Source organism: Lepidochelys kempii, chromosome 5 (genome assembly GCF_965140265.1).
Source record: "Lepidochelys kempii isolate rLepKem1 chromosome 5, rLepKem1.hap2, whole genome shotgun sequence".
In the NCBI taxonomy this organism is placed as follows: Eukaryota; Metazoa; Chordata; order Testudines; family Cheloniidae; genus Lepidochelys; species Lepidochelys kempii.
Genome location: NC_133260.1, coordinates 79,134,335 through 79,158,033, shown reverse-complemented (window position 1 = coordinate 79,158,033; position 23,699 = coordinate 79,134,335). Strand labels below are relative to the sequence as shown.

The following is a 23,699-nucleotide window of genomic DNA, read 5'->3' as shown; positions in this document are numbered from 1 at the left end:
TCGAGCAGAACCCATCATCAGCATGGACGCATGTCCGCTGGAATGGTGGTTGAAGCATGAAGGGACATATGAATCTTTAGGGCATCCAGCACGTCAATATCTTGTGATGCTAGCTACAACAGTGCCATGAGAACGCCTATTCTCATTTTCAGGTGACAGGTAAATAAGAAGTGGCAGCATTATCTCCTGCAAATGTAAACAAATTTGTTTGTCTGAGTGATTGGCTGAACAAGAAGTAGGACTGATTGGACTCGTAGGCTCTACAGTTTGACACTGTTTTATTTTTGAATTCAGGTTTTGTACATAATTCTACATTGGTAAGTTAAACTTTCATGAGAAAGAGATTGCACGAGAAAGAGATTGCACTACAATACTTGCAATGGGGGAATTGAAAAATACTATTTCTTTTGTTTTTTATAGTGCAAATATTTGTAATAAAAATATAAAGTGAGCACTGTATAGTTTTTATTCTGTGTTGTAATTAAAATAAATATATTTGAAAATGTAGAAAACATCTAAAAATATTTAAATAAATGGTATTCTATTATTGTTTAACAGCGCAATTAATCGCAATTAATTTTTTTAATCGCTGGACAGCCCTAATTAAAATTCAAGTCCTTGCTCGACAGCATACAGATGCTGAACCTTCTCAATGAAATGGTTAAGATTTTCTTCCGTCCGGGCAGCATAGGCAAACCAATGTATTTTTTCCCTAATCTCATATTTGGAAACTGTGGAGCTATTTTATCTTAAATGTTTAAAAAATGTTAAAAATTTCACCCGAGACAGGCATCTGGCATGGAAAATGTCAGCCTGAACAGTTAAAGTTTGGAGAAGTTATAAGCAACTGAAATCATGGCATTATATAGGAAAGTGTTAGGCAACCAACTCCACTAGAATATTTTTCTTAAAATATATGCCAGACACTGTTGCAAATACCCTATTGCAACCATGGGCAGCTCCCAAAGAGTGAATACCACATCATAGAGCAGATTCCAATCAGACTTATGTACTTCCATCCATTTGCTGTCTAAATGCATCATCAGGCTGCCATTTTTAGTGACTTTCTTTTACAAGAGCAATGCTTTGGGAGTCCAGTCCAAATAGAGTGATTATAACTGCTTGGGAGGCCCCAGACTAATGACTTCCACTATTATATCCAACACTGTCAGAAAGGGGGGAAAAGACAAGTTAAAAAAACTACCATTTTATTTTTTTTTCTTCTTCAGTTACATAATTTTAAACAGGTATTTATTTCATTATTCTGACATTCAGGCAATGTTGACTTCATTAGTTTAGAAGGGGAAAAGCATACAAACGAAAACGTTGGCTTAACCTGAACATACCTGCTTTACTTATTATTGACCAGTGTGTATTGCCAGAAGGAAATGTTCCTCGGCATTAAAATTGAGCACTTAAAAATATTGCTAAAAAGCAAAATGTCTAGATACTGGTCTTTGCAGCAAATTAACAGATTTTGTAATTTTTTTATATTTAAGTCCATAATTGGATTAATATACACATCTTGTTGTGTGTAAGGAGTTCAGATCATATAAACACTGTACAGGTCAAACATCCCTTGAGAATTGAACTAAACTGTATGATAAGAAATACAACACTGCATGTATTTACAAATATTATGGAGTGACAAATTTGGTCAAATACTGCAAAGAAAGACAGGTTTTCACATTAGAATGGTCAAGTCAACCTACTTTTTCAACTCAAATCAAAATAAAGAACATTATGTAACTGTCCATGAGTTTAAGACAATCAGTAATACAAACAGGTTGAGTGGAAACTGTTGACCCAGTTATACAGTATATACTTTTGTAGGCCAAGTTCAGGTTTTTAACACAAAAATTTAACAAGAACATTAACAGCAACAGTGACAATGACCAGATTACACATTGTTGTGTTCATGTGAGCACATAATTCATCAAAACAATGCACTGCAGTTTTGGCAGTTAAGAAAAAATAAATTATAAAAAACAACTAAAATTCCCGTAAATGCAATAATGAATTCAAAGGTGTGCATTTGTCTATTTTAATACACATTTTGAATGTTACCACAAAACAGATTTAAAAATAAATAGGTATGCCAGAAGGCATATGTTGGCAGAAAAAAAAAAAAAAAGTTAGCTCTAGAAGGCTTTTTTAAAAATTGTAAGAATTAATCTGAGTTTTGGTCAACAAGTCTGTCTAGCCACTTCCGTCCTTTTATTCCATCTCTCCAAGTACTTGCAGCTAAATATGACAAAAGCATACCTCTGTCATTATGGCTTTAAATGAAGCAGACTTGAAAAAATGGAATGGGCTGCCTTTTCTACAGAACAGCTGGTTTATAGATATTGCAGGCACTTCAAAGGACTGTGGGGGAAAAGTACCTGAACCATCCTTTCCCTAATATCTTACATCAGTTGCAATATTACACAGAAAGTTAAGAAGGTTCCAGAAAACCACAGCGAAGTTTTAGGTACTACAGTCTAGTACACAGAGAAGGCATATAAGTTCCACCCATTTCCATTGCCCTTTAAAAAAAAAAAAAAAGAAAGAAAATCGATGAGTCAAATAATTTACCAACAAGATCTAACAGTTACATGGCACATCCAAATTTTCAGTTTAAGGAGGATGTCATTCAGCAGTAGCCTGAATGGGAATTGTAGGCTTTAATTCCCATTCCACTTTAAGCAGATTCACATTTATTTCTTCTTAGTGTATTTTATAACCCTTAAATATCTTCTCTTTTGAAGGTATTTCATCTTCCTGTCTAATGTAACCAGAAGCACAACTTATATTATACAAACATTTGTATTTTTGTACAAGCATTGCTGCCATTTCTACTATACTGCAACTCCATTAGAGCCACAACAAAAGCACATTTTCAAACTCAGAGTCGACTGATGATATCTTTTTGTTCATTAGCAATTACAGCATAGACCACTGTCATTAGCTGAATCCATCTAGCTTCATCCTCAGTATCTCCAGGTAGTGACTGTACCATGATATCATGGAGAGGATTTAATGCTAATACAATACAGTTTGGGACTGCAGTACCATCAGTAATACTGAACAATCAATGCAGATGTCACAGACAATAAGAAATCTTAAGGTAAGACTTTTTATTATTTTTAAATGCTTGGGCAACTATACTTTTCTTTTTTCATTATCCACTTGAAAAGACTGCTTTCAACATGCTGCTATAGAACTCATCAAAAACCAGATTTATGACATATCTGATCTTCAGCTAAGATACTGCTAATTGCTTTCTAGGACAGAAGAAATGCTTTTGAAGTTTAGTTTTGCTGAAGATAGAGCAGTGTTCATTTGTACCATTTCACTAGTCCATTTACTGATGGTCAAAGAAGCACTCACGTTTCATAAAACTTTAAAGCTTCCAGAAGAGATGGATGAAAAATAAAATACAAATGAAGGACAACCAAACCAAAGCATGGAGGCATAACATTTTTGTTTAAGATGGAGTCTTTAAAAATAATTTCTAGTCATTACAGAAATGATTTTTTGTTTTTAAAATCACAAGACAGCAGATGAACAAGAAAGTAATTCCCCATGTTCTGCCTGCTTCCAGAGTCACTTGTGGCGTTGAATGGTTTTCCTTTTCCTTCGCTTGAAAAAACAACAGCACCTGCAAGTGTGACAGGAAATACGAGATTTAACAAAAAAAGGAAGCACAAAAATAAATCATATCTAATGCCATACTTGTTTAATTTAAAATATGCAGTTAAAACTCTTATAAAGTTATATACCACTGCAAGGTACATATTAATCTCCATTGAGGGTGACTGAGGCCTGGTCTACACTGTGCAGGGGGTGGGGGAGAAATCGATCTAAGTATGTCGACTTCAGCTACATTATTCACATAGCTGAAGTTGACGTACTTAGATCGACTTACCGTGGTGTCTTCACTGCGGTGAGTCGACTGCTGCCACTCCCCTGTCGACTCTGCCTGCGCCTCTCGCCAAGCTGGAGTAGAGGAGTCGACGGGAGAGTGCTCGGGGGTCGATTTATCACGTCTAGACTAGACACGATAAATCGAACCCTGCTAGTTCGATCACTGCCCACCAATCCTAACTCTTTTCATCCTTTCTTTGGAGACAGTCAAATAAGTTACATAATAGACAAGAGAGTTACAAATAAAAGTGACCATTATAGTTTCATGCCAAGACAGAACAGCCGTATTAGTTTGAGAATTATAATAAAGCATTATATATGGAGGATGAAAGGTGTATTTTTGGAAATAAAAGTGTTTTGATCTCCCATGTATTACTTTTCATTAAGTGCTAGTATGACAAACAGGAATGTAAATGTATTTTAAATATTTATTTAAAATACTGACCACTACACTAAAATTCACTAATATTGCTGTTGCTACCCAACATAATTTAAAAGGCACCCTTTAAGCACTCAGAGTTTGGGAAAGGATTTGTTGGGTTTTTTTGAAATGTCTCAAACCAAACCAATGTTTAACAATAATTTTAAAATTCACATTCTGATTCAGTGCCGTGAAGAAACATCAACGAAGTTGGAATCTGAACTCGAAGTAGACTGGTACAGTATACTGGTATCCTTTTGTCTGCTTCATTATATACTGAGAGAAAATGTGAAGCTGACAAAAAATAGTCAATTGCAATGTAGTGACAGAGTGGAGAGTCAGGTAGGAGCAAAGGGGTAGGAGTATGAGAAGAGCAAACAAATACAGATGAATGAAAAAAATGAGGGAAAATAAAAAAAAGGAGAAACACAAGACACAGAAGAAAGGAGATGTGTTTTTAAAAATCAAAGACTAAACAAGAGAAAAAATACTGGGAGAAGACAACAAAAAGAGGACCGAAGGAACAGACAGTTGGAAGAAACGACACTTGTGGCATTTTCCTTGCTATGTTAGCATAAAGGAATTTAGCCCTCTCTAAAACCCCAAGATAAAACCTGCTGAGACTTCCTGGAGATCTGCTCTAAGGTTAAAATGAACAATGGAGAAAATATCCATATTATCTTTTTTATTTATTATAATTTCAGAAGTGAATGGGGCAAACTTTATTTTAGAATATAGGATAGCTGGCCCAGGACACATTCTGTGATTTGTTGGTAGTGCTCTATAGTACTGCGCTGCACACTAGGTAAGGATTGCTATCCATAGCCTCTCCTTCTCGAGGTGAGAAGTGCTGTGGAAGTGACATATTCTACAGCTACTGCAGTGAAGAGGATCGATGTGCTTTCAGTATCTCAGCAGTCCTTCAGCTCATCAAGCATCAGCATCAGTTATGTTCCAGAAGGAATCCTGCCTGCTTGGTTGAGATGTGGATTTTGAAATGGAGAAAAAGTAAGGGTCATTAGTGTTCCAAGAGAGATGAGGAATCCATCCATAGTGAGAGGAGGGAGGAAGAATCGCTCTCTCAAAATATTATCAAAGGGCAATCTGTAGCTCAATCACGAACAGAACTGGGGGACAGACTCAGACCAAGGATGGTCAGAGTTACGTGACTTTCAGTAGAAAAAAACATTAGTTATTAATAATGAGGAAACCCACAATTAGAAGACCATAGAAGAATCTATATAGATTAAATAATTATTTTCAAGATATAGGTACCAGCAATATAATGTTATTTATATAGTCCTTATGAAAAAATAGAACATAGCAGATCTTGAAGAACAACAAATGCACCTAAAATCTGTCCATAAATCCTTAGATTTTTTTGGTGATCCATGTACAAATGGCCAAGCTATGACCACTACAGTTTATGCTTAGGTTCTGAACCTGAAAGCACATCTGCAGAAATTGGTTCACTGACAACTCCTCATTCACTGAATCCCTTTGCGAGCTTTCATTCACCATTCACTACTAGCTATCACACCTTTGGAGGCATGGCACAATCACTCATCAATGCACTGTTTAACAAAACACATGGCATAATACCAGGACATTTAATCTTAGGGTTCTGGTGATATGCCACTTGGGCTCCTGCCTCCATTTATTATGTTTCCAGCTCTCAGAAGGTTTCACCTTGTATTATAGGTTCACTTAGGGCTTGTCTACACAAACATTTAGTTTGTGGCAAACTGAGGCGTGTATCTACCCCACACTAGCCTGCCATGGACTAACTGTCCGTGTGGACCATGCTGAAGCACAACAACAGTTTGTTAATGTGCTCTGATCTAGGGACGTTGATTCTGCATGCTTCCTTCCCTATCGGGTTTCAGTCTTTCCTTAGTTGTGATCTATACATTATGCGTGTACTGCTTTACTAGTTCCTGCTCTTATTAGTTTGCTCCTTCCATGCCAACTACATGTGGACTTTGCACAACTGCCAATGCAACTGGCACTGGGCATGCAGAAAAATTCCATCCTTAACCAATCCAGACAGTATCTCCCATCAACTCAATGAACCTCATGAACTTTGAAGTATTACTATTCCAAAGATCTCTTCTATTAATGGATATTGATCTTAATTCTAACAGGGTATCTCAGTTAAGAGGATTTCTCTATAAAATGCTGAAGTCATAAAGCTATTGGTAAGGGGAAATAAATCCTTGAATTTTAATATGTATTATTAAAGTTTTTTGTTGGAGGAACATAAATATACATGCCAAATCATTAAACTGCCTTGGAAGCTCTGACATTACAAATATACATTAACATCTGAAGTGTTGGAACTCTCAAAGCCTCTAATTTTAATAAATGTCATTCAAATATATCTAAATTTATGTAAGAAAATGTAGACATCTATTTTAAAATCTCCCAACATAAAAGCTCTTATGGCAAGATTTAACAGAGCTAAATTTATACCTTAATAATACACTTTAACAGACCTAAAACCACCTTCGCTCAATGATACTCCACCAAGAAGTAGATTGCGTCAGAACGGGCAACCCATATACCACAAGAGAACATACTTCAATACAGGAAAAAAAAAAAACCTTTGACTGTACACCGCTAGTTGTCACCTACCACTCCATACTGGAACGTTTACAGGTTATCACTAAACAGTTACAACCCATATTTTAAGGGGACCATATCCTGAAAGAAATCTTTCCTGAAACCTCTCTTCTGGCCTTCAAGCCTCCCCCCATCCTCCAGTTCATCAGCAGAAGCAAATTCCCCACAGACCAGGACACCAACTCAAAGCAACACAGCCTCTCCCATAACACCAGATGCAAAGCAAAACCTGCAGACGTATCTTCACTGATATGATGGTCAATACCACAACACATTTTTCAAGATCCATGGGTCCTACGCATGCCTATCACAACACGTGGTGTACTTCATCCAGTGCACTAAATGCCCCAACAACTACATGGGTGAAAACAGACAATCACTACACTCTTAAAAGAGCTCACACAGAAAATAATAAACGACAAAAAAAATATCATATCACCCATAGTTAAACACTTTTCAAGTCCTCTGTCTTCATCCTCAAAGGAAACTTGCACAAACCCAGCAAAGGATGAGCCTGGGAACTTAAATTCATAACTCTGCTAGACACCAAAAATCACAGATTGAATAAAGACACTGGATTTATGGCTCACTACAAAAATCTATAACCCACTAACCCTTTTTTGTCCTATGACTGTAGAGCTGTTAAGTGCACATTTTACCTTGAATGGATTCTTGCAAAATGTGTTAACTCCTTATCTCTTCCACCCTTTAATTTAACTGTGACATTCTGAGTACCTCTCCCAGACCTGAACAGCTCTGCGTAATCTTGAAAGCTTGTCTATTTCACCAACAGAAATTAGTCCAAAAAAGATATTACCTCACCCACCTTGTGAGGTTTATACAGACAGTTTACAAACTAAATTTATACAGACAGTTTACAAACCCTTGACGAATACAGTTTGTAACAAAAATCCTGCGGTGTTCAAATATGCTGTCACTAGAGGGCCTCACTATCGAACAAACTATTGAACTGATATAAAACAATTTTAATAGTCCACAAATTCTCTGTGCATTTAAATGTTTGAAACACACAGCTACCACAACTTTAAGAATGCACACAAATATCTATGGATGTTAAAAGTTACTATTATACTTAATAGGAAAGAAGGTATCCACAATCTGCAAGGCATGTTCTCATGTATTAAATATTTTATGCCATTAAAAATGTTTTCTATATGACAAAAGTTGATCATGTTTTCTAAACTTTTTGCTTGTGGGTGTAATAACTTTCACCTGTTGCATAAACAGTGATTATCCTACCTAAGGGAAGGCAACAGTTTATCCCCCTTTTCTACACAAGGTAAAACTACCTTTATGATATAACCTATGCCTGCAATCTCAATGTTATGTTTAAAAGTCTTCCTCCCTTCTCCCCATCAAGTGTATTAGCAAATCTTGTTTTTTGTTCAATATCTCCAAAATACTACTTAATCCCCACTGCTAAAAATGTTGACCCAAGGTTTAGAGCTCTACACATGAAAGATAATTCAAAATGAAATAGGGCTTGAATTTAAAGAGGATTAACTATTCCTGATTAACTGTGTGTGGAAATTCTTATTCCAGAATAAGAGTGCTTAATTCCAAATTAGCTTAATCGATTTTGGAATAAGAGTGTCCACAGATGGAGTTAACTATTCCTAATTAAACAGGATTAACTATTCCCTGTATAGACAAGCCTTTGTTCTTTCCTCCTTTGTTTACTGCCACTACTTCATCTTCTCTGACCTTCGAGTTCCACCTCACTTTAGTCTAGTTTATCCAAAATTTCATGACTATAAACATCTACCTACCTTACTGCTACAATGTCACTGCACTTCTCAAGGCTCTCATTGCTCAGCCTCCTTCCACCTCTCTCTCGTGCCTATCTCGACCTGTAAGGTTTTTTGTTATTTTGCTCTTGCCTCTCATATACCCTTCGCTCAGTTAATTCTAAACTTTTTCTTGTTGCTTTTATCTCCTCCCTCCAAATCATGTTCTCGCGCATGCTGCTCCCTATACCTTGGGCAACATCCTACTTCCACTGTACCAAGCAGCTTCACTCTCCTTCAATTTGCCTCTAAGATGCTAAATATTAAACCTTCTCTTTTGGCTCTGATGCTACCACACTAGCCTCCACTCAGGTACTTCCCCACATACCACTCCTATTCTTATCCAGGATATGATTATATTTTAATGAAGCCATCATAACAGATATAATAAAGCACCCCCAAAAGATTTTCCCTGTTCTCCGTTTTATCATCACTTCAATTTTATTCATGCGTTGATATTTGTATGCATTTTATCTGTTATTTAATATTCATATTACAATCATTCCCACCGACCCCATCAGGATTGGCACTTCACTGTGCCAGGCTCTGTACATACAAAGACCCTGTCTGGGAGGGCTTACTATTTCAAAAAATTAGTGGAACTGATCAACAACTGGAAGTTCCATCCCAGGGGAAAAAACAGTTACTAATCTTTTGTAACTGTTGTTCTTCAAGGTGTGTTGCTCATGCCCATTCTATTGTACGTGTGTGTGCTCGCCACATGCAGCATTGCTGGAAGTTTTCCCCTCAGTAGTATCTGTAGGGGACCGGCTCTGGCGCCCTTTGGAGTGGAACTTGTATGCACCGCTACAAAGGGCGCTGCTGGCTCCCCCATTCCTTCTTGCTGGAACTCTGACAGAGGAGAAGGAGGGTGGGTCATGGAATGGACATGAGCAACACATCTCAAAGAACAGTTACAAAAGGTTAGTAACTGTTTTTTCTTCAAGCGATTGCTCATGACCATTCCATTGCAGGTGATTCCCAAGTAGTACGTCTTGAGGCGGGGACGAGTTCACGGACATGTCTATTGCAACACAGCTCTACCAAATCCAGTGTCGTCTCTGGCTTGCTGGGTAATGGCGTAATGAGTCATGTACGTGTGTACCGAAGACCACGACACGGTCCTGAAGATGTCCTGGATAGGGACATGTGCTAGGAAAGCTGCCGAAGACACCTGTGTCCTTGTCGAATGAGCCTTCACTATCGGTGGAAGCACAGCCCCTGCTATCTCGTAGCAAGTACAGATGCAGGTGGTGATCCAGGTTGAAATCCTCTGAGAGGACACAGGAAGGCCCTTCTTATCCTGTCAGTTACGGCAATAAAGAGCTGAGTCTATCTGCGGAAAGCCTTGGAGTGCTCCAAGTAGAAAGTCAGTGCATGCCTGACATCTAGAGTATGCAGATGCCTCTACTCATTTGTCGTATGAGGCTTTGGCTAGACACCTGGAGGAAAAATATCCTGATTGACGTGGAAGTTCAATGCCACCTTTGGCAGGAAGGTCAGATGGGGCTGCAGCTGAGCCTTGTCCTTATAGAACACTGTGTGCAGGGGCTCTGAAGTAAGGGCTCTAATCTCAGAGACTCATCTCACCGAGGTAATAGCTACAAGAATGTGACCTTCCACGACAGGTGGGAGGGAACAAGAAGCCTTTGAGCCTATGGCTTCTTGTTCCCTCCCACCTGTCGTGGAAGGTCACATTCTTGTAGCTCTCCAGGTCTCGTAGCTCTCCAGGTCTCGGTCCCATTGGAGGACCAGGTCTTGGACCAGTGGAAAGAGTTTTCACGGCCTTTCAGGAACCTAATAGTCATCTCATGCGAGAATACTGATCTACCCTGGACATGGTTCCACCCTCATATTGTCACCAGGAAAACCTTGATTGAAGAGAAGGCAAGGCCCTGGTGCTTTAAGTGAAGCAGGTAATCCAGAATGGACTGCAGAGACAACTGGGTTGGGGAGATACTCCACTCCAACACCCAGCAGGAGAAACACTTTGCCAGATAAGTTGCTCTGATAGTGGGCTCTCTCCTCTCCAAGAGAACCTGCTGTACCTGACTAGAGCAGGATTGTTCCTCTGGATTCAGCCACGCAGCATCAAAGCTGTGAGGTGGAGAGAGGCAAGGTTCGGGTGCAGGAGCCAACCATGATCCTGTGACAGTAGCCCATGGGGCTGGGAAGTGGCCATAGGGCTGCTACAGCTAAGTCCACGAGCATGCTGAACCAATGCTGGCGAGGCCATGCCGAGGCGATCATAATGACCCGTGCTTTGTCCCTCTTGATTTCTAAGAGGACTTTACTGATGAGTGGAATGGGCAGGAAAGCATACATTTCCTGACCATAACAGGAGAAAGGCATCGGAAAGTGAGGCTCTGCTGATGCCTTGCAGAGAGCAGAACTGACGAAACTTTTTGTTCTGTCTGGTGGTGAATTGGTCCACACGGGGAGCTCCCCACTTCTGGAAGAGTGAAGGGATCACTCGTGGTGAGAGAAGAAGGATCTGTGAGGTGATCTGCCAACATGTTCCGCATGCCGGGGAGGTACGAGGCTTCCAGATGGATTGTATGCTGAATGCAGAAGTCCCACAGACTGAGAGCCTCCTGGCACATAGTTGACAAATGAGCTCCCCACTGCCTGTTGACATAGAACATGGAGGCTGTGTTGTCCATCAACACCTGCATCACCCGACCAGACAGTTGGGGAAGGAACACTCCGGAAGACAGAGGAATGGCTCTGAGCTCCCTGACGTTTATATGTAACTCTAGTTCCTCTCGTGATCATAACCCCTGAGTCCACAGTATACTGAGATCTGCTTCCCAATCAAGGTCGGACGCATCTGAAATCAGATAGACTGTGAGTCGCGGGCTCAGGAACAGCACACCTTCCAACATCAGAATCTGGTCAGACCACCACTGCAGGAAGGTAAGTACCCACAGTGGGATCATGAGGCGCTTGTCCAGGTGACGTCTGGCTGGTGAGTAGACCGACGCCAGCCATATCTGGGAGGGGAAACAGGCTGAGTCTTGCATGCTAGACAACGTACTTGCATGCCACCATGTGCCCCATAATCTGAGACAGACCCAGGCAGTGGTGAGCAGATGGGCAGTGATACTGGCAATCAGATCTGACATTGCCCTGAATCTGGCCTCTGGCAGGAATGCTCTCTCTCGGGTAAAGTTGAGTACCACTCTGATAAACTATATCCTTTGGACCGGGACCAACGTTGATTTTCATTCATTTATCAACAGGCCTAGAGCTTGACAAGTGGCTGGCAACGTCTCAACACTGCACTGGACCTGGATCGGCCCTTGATGAGCCAGTCATCGACATACAGGTTGATCTGGATACCCTGACATCTGAGGTAGGCCACCACCACCGACATGCACTTCGTAAACTCCCTTGTCACCATTGCTAGGCTAAAAGGGAGTCTGCAAATTGGTAGTGGGAAGTCCCAATGACAAAACTTAGGAACCATCTGTGTCCGTGAAGTATGTGAAAGTAAGCATCTTTCAGGTCGAGGGCGGAGTACCAGTCTCCTGGATCCAGGGAGACCATGCAGATCTTCATCTTCTTGAGATACTTGTTGAGGCTCCGCAGCTTGACGATGAGGCTTGGCCTTTGGGATAAAAACATAGCGGGATTCAAACCCTTCCCCCCTCAAGCACAGAGGGACTCTGTCCACAGCTCCCACCCGCAGAAGGCACTGCACCTAATAAGCGAGCAGATGCTCACGAGAAGGGTCCTTGAAGAGGGATGGGGGAGGGGGCAATAGAAATAAACTGGAGGGTATACCCCCCGGCTGCTGTGCTGAGGACCCACTAATCTGATGTTATAGAGGCCCAGGCAGAGAGGAAGGAAGACAAGTGGTTGGAAAAAAGTAGGTGCTGAAAAGCCTCCGGCACGGACGGCATCATCAGGTGCCAAGTACCTCTGCTGCTTCTCAGGGTGGCAGGCAGATCTCAAAAAGGGCTCGACAACTCAACAGGTGCTGGAGTCTGGCCACCGGCTGGAGGGGAGGCGCTGCCCCGCGTGGGTCTTTGCTCTCCTCCAGCCCTCTCCTTCCCTTTATGGGACATAGAAGAATGCCCTCTCCCTGCCTTTTTTTGCTTTTTAGCCAGTACCAGGGAGGGGGATTGGTGCCAGTTGGAGGCTGGTGCTGGCAGTGAACTCCGCACCAATGCTGTAGTGCTTGGAGCAGAGTCCGATCTAGCCAGCTCTGAGGCTGGTGCAAGGGCCGACTCCCTAAGGAGCGCTCTAATTCGAATGTCCTGCTCCTTTCTGATTCGTGGCTTGAAACTTTTACAAATGCAACACTTGTCACGTATGTGGGTCTCCCCCAAACACCTCAGACAGCTTGGGTAGGGATTACTGACTGCCATAGGTTTTCTGTAGTGGTCACAAGGCTCGAAGCCCGTGGATCGGGGCATGCCCTGTCCGTAGGCTAAGTCCCATAGGGTACTAACTATTTCTAACTTATGCACTAAGGGAAATAATAAACTATACAAACTTTATAAGAACTATATACAAGAGATTCACAACTAGGCACAGTTGAGAAGGAAAGCATGCCAAGGCAAAGAGACGTTCCAGCACCATCACTGGTGGTAAGAAATAACTGAGGGAGGGGGAGCTGTCGGTGCCCCTTATACCAGTGCATATGTACGCCACTCCAGAGGGAGCCAGAGCTGGTCCCCTACGGATACCACTGAGGGAAAAACTTCCGGGACTGTTGCATGTGGCAAGCCCACACACCACAATGCAATGGACACAAGCAATCACTCCAAGAAGTTTATATTTCAACATTTTAAATTTGACCTGAATCAGAACAAAAGTTAAAATATTGAAATTTTCACAGAATAAAATGTTGCAAAAAATCTGATTTCAAAATGTTGGAACATTTTGATCAACATGGAACACTGCTGTTGGAGCATCAAAACACTGAGTTTGTGCTTAGTTTGGCTCTGAACTGCATTTGTCTGAGCTGCTGCAGTGCTTCACAGGAGTTGTAGTTCGGGGTCCTCATGTCCCCAATCTTCCCTATTAGCCAGGCTCCCTGGCCAGAATACATCTTCTGTGAAGGTGCAATAGTGATTCAACCAGAGGACAGACTGTGCTGCTTCATGGGATATGTAACTTAGTTAAGGAGCCCAACCCGCAATGGACAATGGAGACATGAAGCATCTGAAACACAAACTCCCATAAAGCACTGCAACAGCTTAGGCAGATGCAATTCAGTGTTGAACTGAGCTGAAATGAAATGTTTTGATTTGGTTCCACAAATCAAAGTATTTCCATTCAAGACAACCTGAGCCAAAACAAAATATTTTTATTGTTACTTTTGCCAAAATTTTATTTTCCCTACAGAAAATTTTGATTTTGTGGAAACTGTATTTTCCACAGAAAAAACAATGACAAAATCCCTAACTCTTAAAATTTGTTTGTGAATTCTTTGGGATAGGAACTTGGTCCTAAAGCTATAAAACATCATGCAAACTTACAGCACCATAAAATAATTAAATAGTCATACAGAAATAGAAAACATTTAATTTAAAGGTTTCAGAGTAGCAGCCGTGTTAGTCTGTATCAGCAACAAGAACAGGAGTTCTTGTGGCACCTTAGAGACTAACAAATTTATTAGAGCATAAGCTTTCGTGAGCTACAGCCCATTTCATTGGATGTATAGAATTAGTTAAGATGAGCAAATATCAGCAGGAGAAAAAATCTTTTATAGTGATAATCAAGATGGCCCATTTAGACAGTTGACAAGAAGGTGTGAGGATACTTAACTGAGGGAAATACCATTAATGGTACCAATAACTTGGGCTTGAATAGAGACTGGGAGTGGCTGGGTCATTACACATATTGAATCTATTTCCCTATGTTAAGTATCCTCACACCTTCTTGTCAACTCTCTAAATGGGCCATCTTGATTATCTCTACAAAAGTTTTTTCCTCCTGATGATAATAGCTCATCTTAACTAATTAGCCTCTCACAGTTTGTATGGCAACTTCCAACTTATATGTATGTGTATATATCTTCTTACTATATGTTCCAGTCTATGCATCCGATGAAGTGGGCTGTAGCCCACAAAAGCTTATGCTCTAATAAATTTGTTCGTCTCTAAGGTACCACAAGTACTTCTGTTCTTTTTATTTAATTTAAAATTAGAGTATTTCATTTTTAAAAATTAGGCTGAGTGTAAATACTGTGCTGCTTTTAAATATATGACCAACACAATCACAGTACTTTTGTGATATCAAAGTATATTTGTGTATTTTTTGTGCGTGCACACACACACACACACACACACATATTACACACACACACACAGAAAGCACAGTAACAATACTGTTGGACTGGCAATTATAAAGTGCCCCTTGGCTGGCAATCAGATGTTTACAGGAAAACAAGCTACACGATTCATAAGGTCAACAGAAGAGGTATATCTACAACTGGCTAAACTATGCTTGCGTCCATAAATCACTGGCAGCTAGCTGTGAGAGCAATTTTTCTGCAATCTAAAAAAATCCCTGAAACCGAAAATAAATTGTGTCTTGGAAGTAAACTGTGAGACTAATGACATTTTGGGCAAATACTAAATTCATGCTCCTGGAATATGGGAAAATATTACAAATGAAAATTTCTGGAAAGCTTTAACTTTGTTCATATTTTTAGAGGGAGAAAAGACTAAGCAAAGGAACAAAACGTAACTAGTTTCTTGACAAAAGACCAAGTTTCCTAAAAAAAAAAGTTACATATAATGTCTGTCCTTAGTATGGATATGAAAAATATAGGTATACTTACATTTTACATTGCTGTCTGAACATTAAGTAATCCTCACAACACCATATAAACTAAGTTTTATTTTATTTTTATAGTTAAGATTCTTGCAATATATAGTTATAAAGCACTTAATAATACCTCAAAGAATCCCGAATGCATATACCTAGTATATTACTGCTTGCAGCAGCTTTTTTGTCTTTAATTACTAAGAAAACATAAAACCAGTTCTAAAAGGATGGTGAAGCAGGTGGTGTAGTTTAGATTCCATTGGCAATAAAATAGTTGTCCTCTCTGGGAAAGTGAGATTCCCATGTGTCACAAAGATTAATTGGAGTCAGACAAAGAGACAGGTTAAGATTTATTTGTTTAGTTTATGAGATGCAATAAAAAAAATTAGGCCAAAATATTCAAAGATAGGCAGCTAAATAAGTGGTTTTTTTCCAGAGATGCTGAAGATAAATGCTATATAAATCAAAGGAAGCAGCAGCTTCTGAGCATCTCTTAAAACTGCCTGGACTTCATTTTTTTAGGTGCCTGAATATGGATTGAATTGTCTAACTCTAAGCTTCTACATTTGAAAATTTTGGCCTTATTCTTCATCATTTTTCCAGACATGAACACCTGGCAACAGCTTTAGTATAAGTCAAGCCAAATCTACAAATCATCTAGTATGTAGACTATTGAGGCAAGTAGTGTTTTGTAAATTACATAATCAACTTTAAGTAGCTGCCCTGAAAATCAATAACATCAGAAATAATCTAAAGTTACCTATGGCAGGGGTTCTCAAACTGGGGGTCGGGATCCCCCAGGTGGTCATGAGCTGTCAGCCTCCACCCCAAACCCTGCTTTGCGTCCAGCATTTATAATGATGTTAAAGTGTTTTTAATTTATTAGGGGGGTTGGACTCAGAGGCTTGCTATCTGAAAGGGGTCACCAGTAAAAAAAATTTGAGAATCACTGAGCTATGTTCTTTAAAAGTGCTTTGGTGAAACGAGGCATAACAGTGATTAAATACTACTACATACCATTAAGAATAATATTCTAAGACAGATTTATTTGTACACTGAGTCATCTCAGAATATACTGATGGACTATCAAAAAAGATTTTTCCACTGCAAGTATAATCCAAGAAATGTTTTGAGTTGAGATTTATTGTAAGGCTTTACAAGTGGCCTACTTCCCCCTAAGATCTCCCATCTCAATAATACTAATGTTTTGGGTAGTCCTAACATCAAAGAAGAAACACATGCGAGTATCAACTCTTTGGGGAAGGGACTACTACATCTTTTTCTAGAGATCTTAACACAATGGGGCCACAGTGCAACTGTGTCTGACCTCTGGGCACTACTGTAACACTACCCTTATCACTAGTAATAATGTACCATGACCTTCATGCATGAGTGTCTCCATCTGATGACCAACTGGACACACCGTTGTGAAATCATGTTCTCGAAAGCAATATAAAAGTGTCAGTTAAAACTCCTTATTTATTTTCTAATAATCAAGGAAAATTTGTTTTAGTCTTTATTACAAATTGCACTATTCAAATGGGTGTATTTAATTCCCACATACTATACATCAACAAATACTTTTCCCTTTCACTGTGATTTATGTACCCGGCAGTTAAGTTTTTGTAATTAGTTAGCAAGTTGTCAGTGACTAATAATTTAGTAAGTACTATGTTTAAAAAAATGTGAAGTTCAAACATCTTCTAGTATTTAGTGCTAGTTCAGATAAATTAGTTATTTTCTAGATATTAAATTGTTACCTGAATATGAAAACATCTGAAAACATCAATGTTTTTCCACTAAAATGGCATAGCAAATAATATATAAAAAACACTGATATTGCACTGTCCACTTAAAAGTATTAGAGAAAATACACACAGACTACACCACTTGAAACAAACAAGAGTTGAAGCAGGCAAAACAGCTCCTTAACATGCTGGTATTTCTTCCTGCCTCCAAGACAGGCTGTCTAATGGTACTATGTACTTCAAATCCTTTTGCATAGGTTTTCCAATTGTAATTGCCATTTTAAGGCCTTTTTTCCCCCATAAAGTTTTAAGCCATGCAATGAGAACAAAGCCAATGGAGCTATTTCTGCCTGCCTACACTTCGGAACTCACCACATGTTCAACACTTTCTGGCAGCTACGCACAAAAAAAAAAAAATAAGGGAAAAAAGAGAATCAGAACACCATACACCATGCAAAAGTTCTACAATTCTTCACGAGTCTTGTATTCAGTATAGTGATTTCAAAAGACAGTAAAATTTCTTACCAAGCTGTTAGCTAACATGTCAAAATCAAGTATGGATTTCACTACTGTAAAGTGAACAATTTGTGTTATGTTAACTTTAACTAATGGAGTCAACATTAAGGATAACAGATATTCTATTATTTAATTATTTGCAGCCCACATAATTAAAGCTCACAAATATTGAAGTATTTTGCCACTTCCTAGTACAAGTGTGCATGGTTCTTTTAATAAGTAACTAGGTAAATGAAATAGTGATTAGCTCAGTACTGTGGATCAAAACACTGGCTTTTAAACCTTAACAGATAAAACAATACATACTTTGTTTCATCCATTACTTCTACTTCTGTAGGGGCTGTGATAGGAGCATTCGAACGGCCTGCAGTTGGGTCATCTGTGTTCAATTCTCCATTTGTTGAGCTTACAACCTGCAATTACCAAAAGTATTTTAAGTCATGCAAGTGCACATATAGGATTCTGAAACTGCATAACATACTGAAAAATCCAGATTAGCGTTATTAATATATTACCATTTTAGATGCTCTCGTGACCATCATTCTTCTAATACAATTTACTAACTTTACTCCATGCACTCACTCTCCCGGCTGCTACAGGAAAAGTGATCTACAAGACTGACTCCTTAAAAATGGCAGACTGAGGCTTTGTCTACACTTGCACTTTTGTCAGCAAAACTTTTGTTAGACAGGGTGGAAAAAATAAACCCTTGACTGACAGAAGTTTCACCGACAAAAGCACCAGTGTGGACAGCACTATGTCAGCTGGAGAGTGGTAAAGTCCATAGTGTAGACATAGCCAAAGTGCAGCACCCCAGATCCTCAGCTTTCTTTGATACAATTGCTAAGACAAAGCAAGAACATGATGATATTAAGGAAGAAACTGTTCTGGTCATCTGGCAAGAGAAGCAGGTAAGAGACAAATCTTTTCCTCTTGGCTTTCTGGATGAGCAAGCTGGGTGCAGTGAATGAAGGGCCTCACCAGGTGACCTGCATTGAAGGCTGTGTGTTGGCAGGCATTCTACTGATTAGCAATTTAGGTCTGGAATGGGGCTAGTTAGAGTTTCGCCTCTGGTTCTCAAAAACAGAGCAAAAGGGTATTCAGGTGAGCCCAGAACTCCTGTGTCTAAGTTTTGTTTTTCTTCATTGAGCATGAAATTCCCCCTTTACTCAGTACCAATTGCTTGTCATCCTCTGGAGCAATGGTTTTTGATATTTTCTACACTCTGACTTCATGCTACAACAAAAAAGAATTGCAGAATCTCCTTCCCATCTGGCCATAACGAAAGAGAGGTAGGCATGACAACCAAGGTTGACAACTCATTCTGTAGAACCCTTAATGCTGATGGAGCTCCCACTAACATATCCATCCCTTCTACCCTGGAACCAACATATCAGTTTTCACTGCTAGGTGCTTGAAAGGAGTTGTCTGGTTGGCTGGCAAGTGGTACTCAGTTTGCTTCGAGTTGTACATCCAACTCTTTAGTAGACTATGCACTCACATCTTTAGCCTTCCTTCCTAATGTTTTCCTGGAGTGGGATTCAGCTGACTTGTGATTTGATCACCTGGGGAAGATGATAGGATTATGTATGGGGATTAGCTCATGCTGCTCATCCACAACATGTAATAGTAACACATATAGCTTACACGTCATCATCCAACTTTGGGGATATTATGTGATTTCAGAAACTGATGTAGACTTGTTGGATAAGGTAACAATGCAGTGTAGGAATTTTACCAGATGTTCCTAAGGCCCGCCAGATTTAGTCTGAACTCTATTGCGTGGGCACCCACATAGCTCTTGCACCTTTCCTTGCATGACTGACGACAGATCTGGAAACACAGCAACCAAAGCAAGAATATGAACAAATCTGAAGAATTAATTATTTAATTTTACTCCTGGGGGAATTTGGCACCAAAAAATTAAGAATTCTGCGCACAATATTTTAAAATTCTGCAAAATTCTGAATATTTTATTTGTCAAAGTAAAATATAATCACAACAGTTTTAATTATTTGTGGTCATTTATTCAAAATACCTGTCAGCAAGTATGTCTGTAACTTGGGGGGAGAAGCAGGAAGGGATTATTAGGGAACTTCCCCCATGCAGACCCTAGCTGACCCCTAGCCTCTCCCATTCAGTCAGGCACATCTGCCCCTGTCCCCACGTGTTCCTGCATCCTCTGTCCATATGTCCCTCCACCCCCACTCAGACACCCACTCCCCCATCCCCATGTGGCCCTGCACCCTCGTCCCTATGTGACTCTGTACCTCCTCTCCCATCGCCATCTCTGTGCCCCCACCCAGCCACTCCCCTGTCCCTATGTGTCCTTGTAACCCCCCCCATCCCCATGTGTCTCTGTGCCTCCTTCAGCCACCCTCTGTCCCTATGTAGCTCTGCACGCCCTCCCCCATCACCATGTGGCCCTGTACCTCCCCCCTCCCGGGGCCCTGTGACGCCACTCCCATTCAGCCCCTGCCCCAGTCAGTCCTCCTCCACTAGCCCTTATGAGCCCCTATCTGATCCCACAGCACTCCACAGTGTCTGTCTCCTCATAGCCCCTGTCTCCTGACCTGGCCTGACAGGCATGGCAAAGAAGGCAGGCTCTTTCTCTTCCCTAGATGGCTGGGAGCTGCTGCTGTGTTCTATCGCCACCACACTCTCTGGTGGGCAAAAGGTATAACTGCAGAAATTATTTTCTGCTGGGAACTGCTGCTGCTTGCGCCACAGTACCCTCTGGTGGGCAAAAGGCAGAATTGTAGCAACATTTCGGCAGCTTTTTTCTGTACAAATAATTAAAAATATGCGTGGCTCATTAGTTATGCACACACGCAGTAGTGCAGAATTCCCCCAGGAGTATTATTTCCACAGCACCTATTGCCATGGCATATGGGCTTCTGACAACAAACATCAAGCATCCCATGTAGATGACTAAAGGGTGAAGGGTGAGGGAGAATATTATGACTTTTCCTCAATAATACATTCCTGAACTTTTTCCTTCAGTTTTTCCTCTTATACGCATCAATATCTTATATGGAAATGTTGTAATTTTTTAACTTTCACTGTATTGGCCAAGAACGCAGCTGTCTCGGAAGTGGAGTACAATTTTGAAAAAGGGAGATTTTGGTCTCACTTAGTCAAATGACTTTCTCCAAAGAAAGCTATCAGTCTAGAATCTGGGCTGCTGTTCCTCATCACCTTGTTATGGTTTGCTCCATTCCTAATTAGTTGCACCACAGACTACTCTCCTACAAGCAGCCATCTGAGCTTTAGTCAAAGCTTCTTGAGCTTGGCACATGAACTCAAAAACCTGAGAACTCTGAAATTAACCACTGTATAAAAACTACAGACAGAGACATAAGAAGAGGGGAATAAGGATAAGAGGGGGGAAAGGCAGCATAGAGAAAAGCTGCAGAAAGGGGGAATATGAGCTATAGGTGAAAGGGACAGGTGGCTCAGTAACTACTGGAGTACGCAGACATCTAGAACATAAAACTAAACCTAAGATTCCCAGGTTCTAATATTGCTCTGGTGTTCGGAAATATTTGTGAAGCCTACTTACAAAATGTCTCTTTTCTCCTAGTGACTGGCCCACATACCAGTCAGACAACCTCTGACCGCTTTTAGTCACTCCTTCAAGTAATGAGTCTGTACTGTGGATCTAATGTTGCCAACCACGGGGATGGTTCATGTGGGGATCATGTTTTTTCAGTTTGCTTTTTTAAAAAATTATATTAAAAAAGCTATGTTACAGTATGTTAATTTTGCAAAACCAAGCACTTCAAAGTTAGGAAATGGCAACGATAAGGATGCCTCTGAAATTTTTATATGCTTCCCTTATGTGTATGCATTATCACACAGTCTATAATTAAATAATTATCTATTATTTTCCATAGGACCCTGCCTCATTCAGTGCACGGAGTAGAGTGTGCAGTGGGAATGAATATGGTTATGTATTGAATGAGAAGGCTATTGTCTGTAGGAGCCTCTGCTTCATTTAATGCAGAAGAAAGGTGTGTAGAAAACGAAGCCAGGGACTGCAGAAACTTGTGCCTTAATTTCTGGTTAAGGCAGCTGCATGCCATCCTGGAGAACTGGATTTTATCCCTGCCTCTTCCACACAGTTCCTGTGTGATGCTGAGCAAGTCACTTAAACCAAACTTGTCACAGGTGGCCACTGTATTCCCCATTTTCTGGCAGCCTAACTTGAGATATCTGTGGATTGCAGATGTGTTGTTACACTCAACTACAATTGAAGTCTATGTTATAAAACACCAGACTACTCTGAAAAAAAATCAAATCTTCAAAAAATTAGGTATCTCAAACCCGGCACCCCAAATGAGTGGACACTTGGAAGACTTTGACCTTAATATCTGTGCTTCAACTTCCCATCTGTAAACTGGGTATAATAATAAATAATAATAATAATAGTAATAGGGTGAAAGCTCTTTATTGTTACAGTGATGAACATCACATAAAGGCCCAGGAGGAAACTAATAATTCTGTATTCTGCACAAAGTTTGGAAGTGTGTGTTAAATAGGGCACAGAGCCACATATTGAACAATGAGGATAAAATAAAATATTGAACAGCTACCCAATCAGTGAAGACCATCCATCCTGTGCACTGAATGTAGCAGGGGTCCTACTGGGAAAAAAACTAGTATGTAATCATGGAATTAAAGACTTTTGCTAAGAGATAGCAAAGGTGTACATCACGTCACTTCCTCTTTCTAGAGACTGAAAAACCAAGAAGCTTGACATTCTGGGTAGTTACAAACAGATTTGATGTCAGTTTATCTGAATACTTGCAAGAATCTCTTTGGCTTAGTTCCCATTTCCCTGGGACATGAGACTTATGGCTCAGCCAGTCCTTTGGAATACTGAACAACCTTTGTAGCACCTGAGATCTCTGAAGTGATTTTCATGCTAACCTGTCACCCTGCAAGTGGATTGTATTGCCTGAACAATCAGCCCTGGTTTGTTACATGTGACCTGAAGATCAGGAGGACCAATCTCACTGTCTACAGCTTGAAGAGTAAAGGACAAGGGCTGACTCTCCGATGGATCAAGATCCTTGGGCTGAGACAGAACATAGAGCTAACAACCTGCTAGACTTGCATCTATGTTGACAGTGAACTTGAGAAAAGACACCCCTCTGAAGAGATGTGTAGTGGTCCTTCCACAACACAAGTGCTGGACTTCCAGAATTAGTATGATTTTGGCCTGAAGCTTTTCCTCAAGTAGGGTCCGCAAAGCCAAAAGAAGCAGAATCAAGGAACAAGTGGATTTTCTAGCCCATGGGACCACATCTATGAATGACGACAATGCCCAGCATGTGCTAAATCCATTTGACTTCCTGATCTGAGCTGCTAAGATAACTACCTTGTTAACTGCCTTGTTTCAGAGAAAAGTGTTAAGATGTGAGATTCTGGTAGCCAACAAGGCCAAAGGATAAAATTAGGTTTGAAAATGCTCAACCCAACATATTTTAATGTAATTATATGATGAGTATATGCAGGCAGGCAACTTTTAGATGGAGAGAAGTAAATTTCTAGGTTCCACTGTTGCTATCACTTGTCTACTTTTAATTTTCTGTAGGCAACAAAGTAATTCAGCCTTTGGGATATCAGGACCAAATTAGACATATCTCCTTTATCTCTTTAGCAAAGCAAACAGAGTTGACCTTCTCAAAGCATTCCCGCTCTAGCACTCAAAACAACTTTGAAAGCCAGAAAATTACAGTCTGCCCCACTTCTTCCTGCTTTTCTGACTGATAAGATATGGAGACAGGAAAAATCTGGGGGAACGCAGACAAAACATCCTGGTGAAACATCAAAGAATACTTGGTAGTGCTTTTGATCTGCTCTACTTTGCCAGCAGAAAAAGACAGC

The 23,699-nt window shown here is 40.3% G+C and overlaps 1 protein-coding gene across 14 annotated transcripts in view; it reads right to left on the bottom strand.

The window, feature by feature from the left end:
• Positions 1-1,207: 1,207 nt before the first annotated feature.
• The window catches only part of CSNK1G3 (casein kinase 1 gamma 3), a 163,566-nt gene continuing 141,074 nt past the window's right edge, over positions 1,208-23,699 (bottom strand). For 11 of the 14 annotated variants that reach the window (XM_073344818.1, XM_073344822.1, XM_073344825.1 and 8 more), the window contains 3 exons: positions 18,114-18,220; positions 17,664-17,687; positions 1,208-3,643 (listed from right to left, as the gene is read on the bottom strand). In XM_073344818.1, the coding sequence (XP_073200919.1) occupies positions 3,589-3,643; positions 17,664-17,687; positions 18,114-18,220 (186 nt within the window). In that variant the 3' untranslated portion in view covers positions 1,208-3,588. Of the gene's footprint in view, positions 3,644-17,659; positions 17,688-18,113; positions 18,221-23,699 lie in introns of those variants that run through there. The other 3 variants (XM_073344824.1, XM_073344827.1, XM_073344823.1) reach the window with 2 other exon arrangements.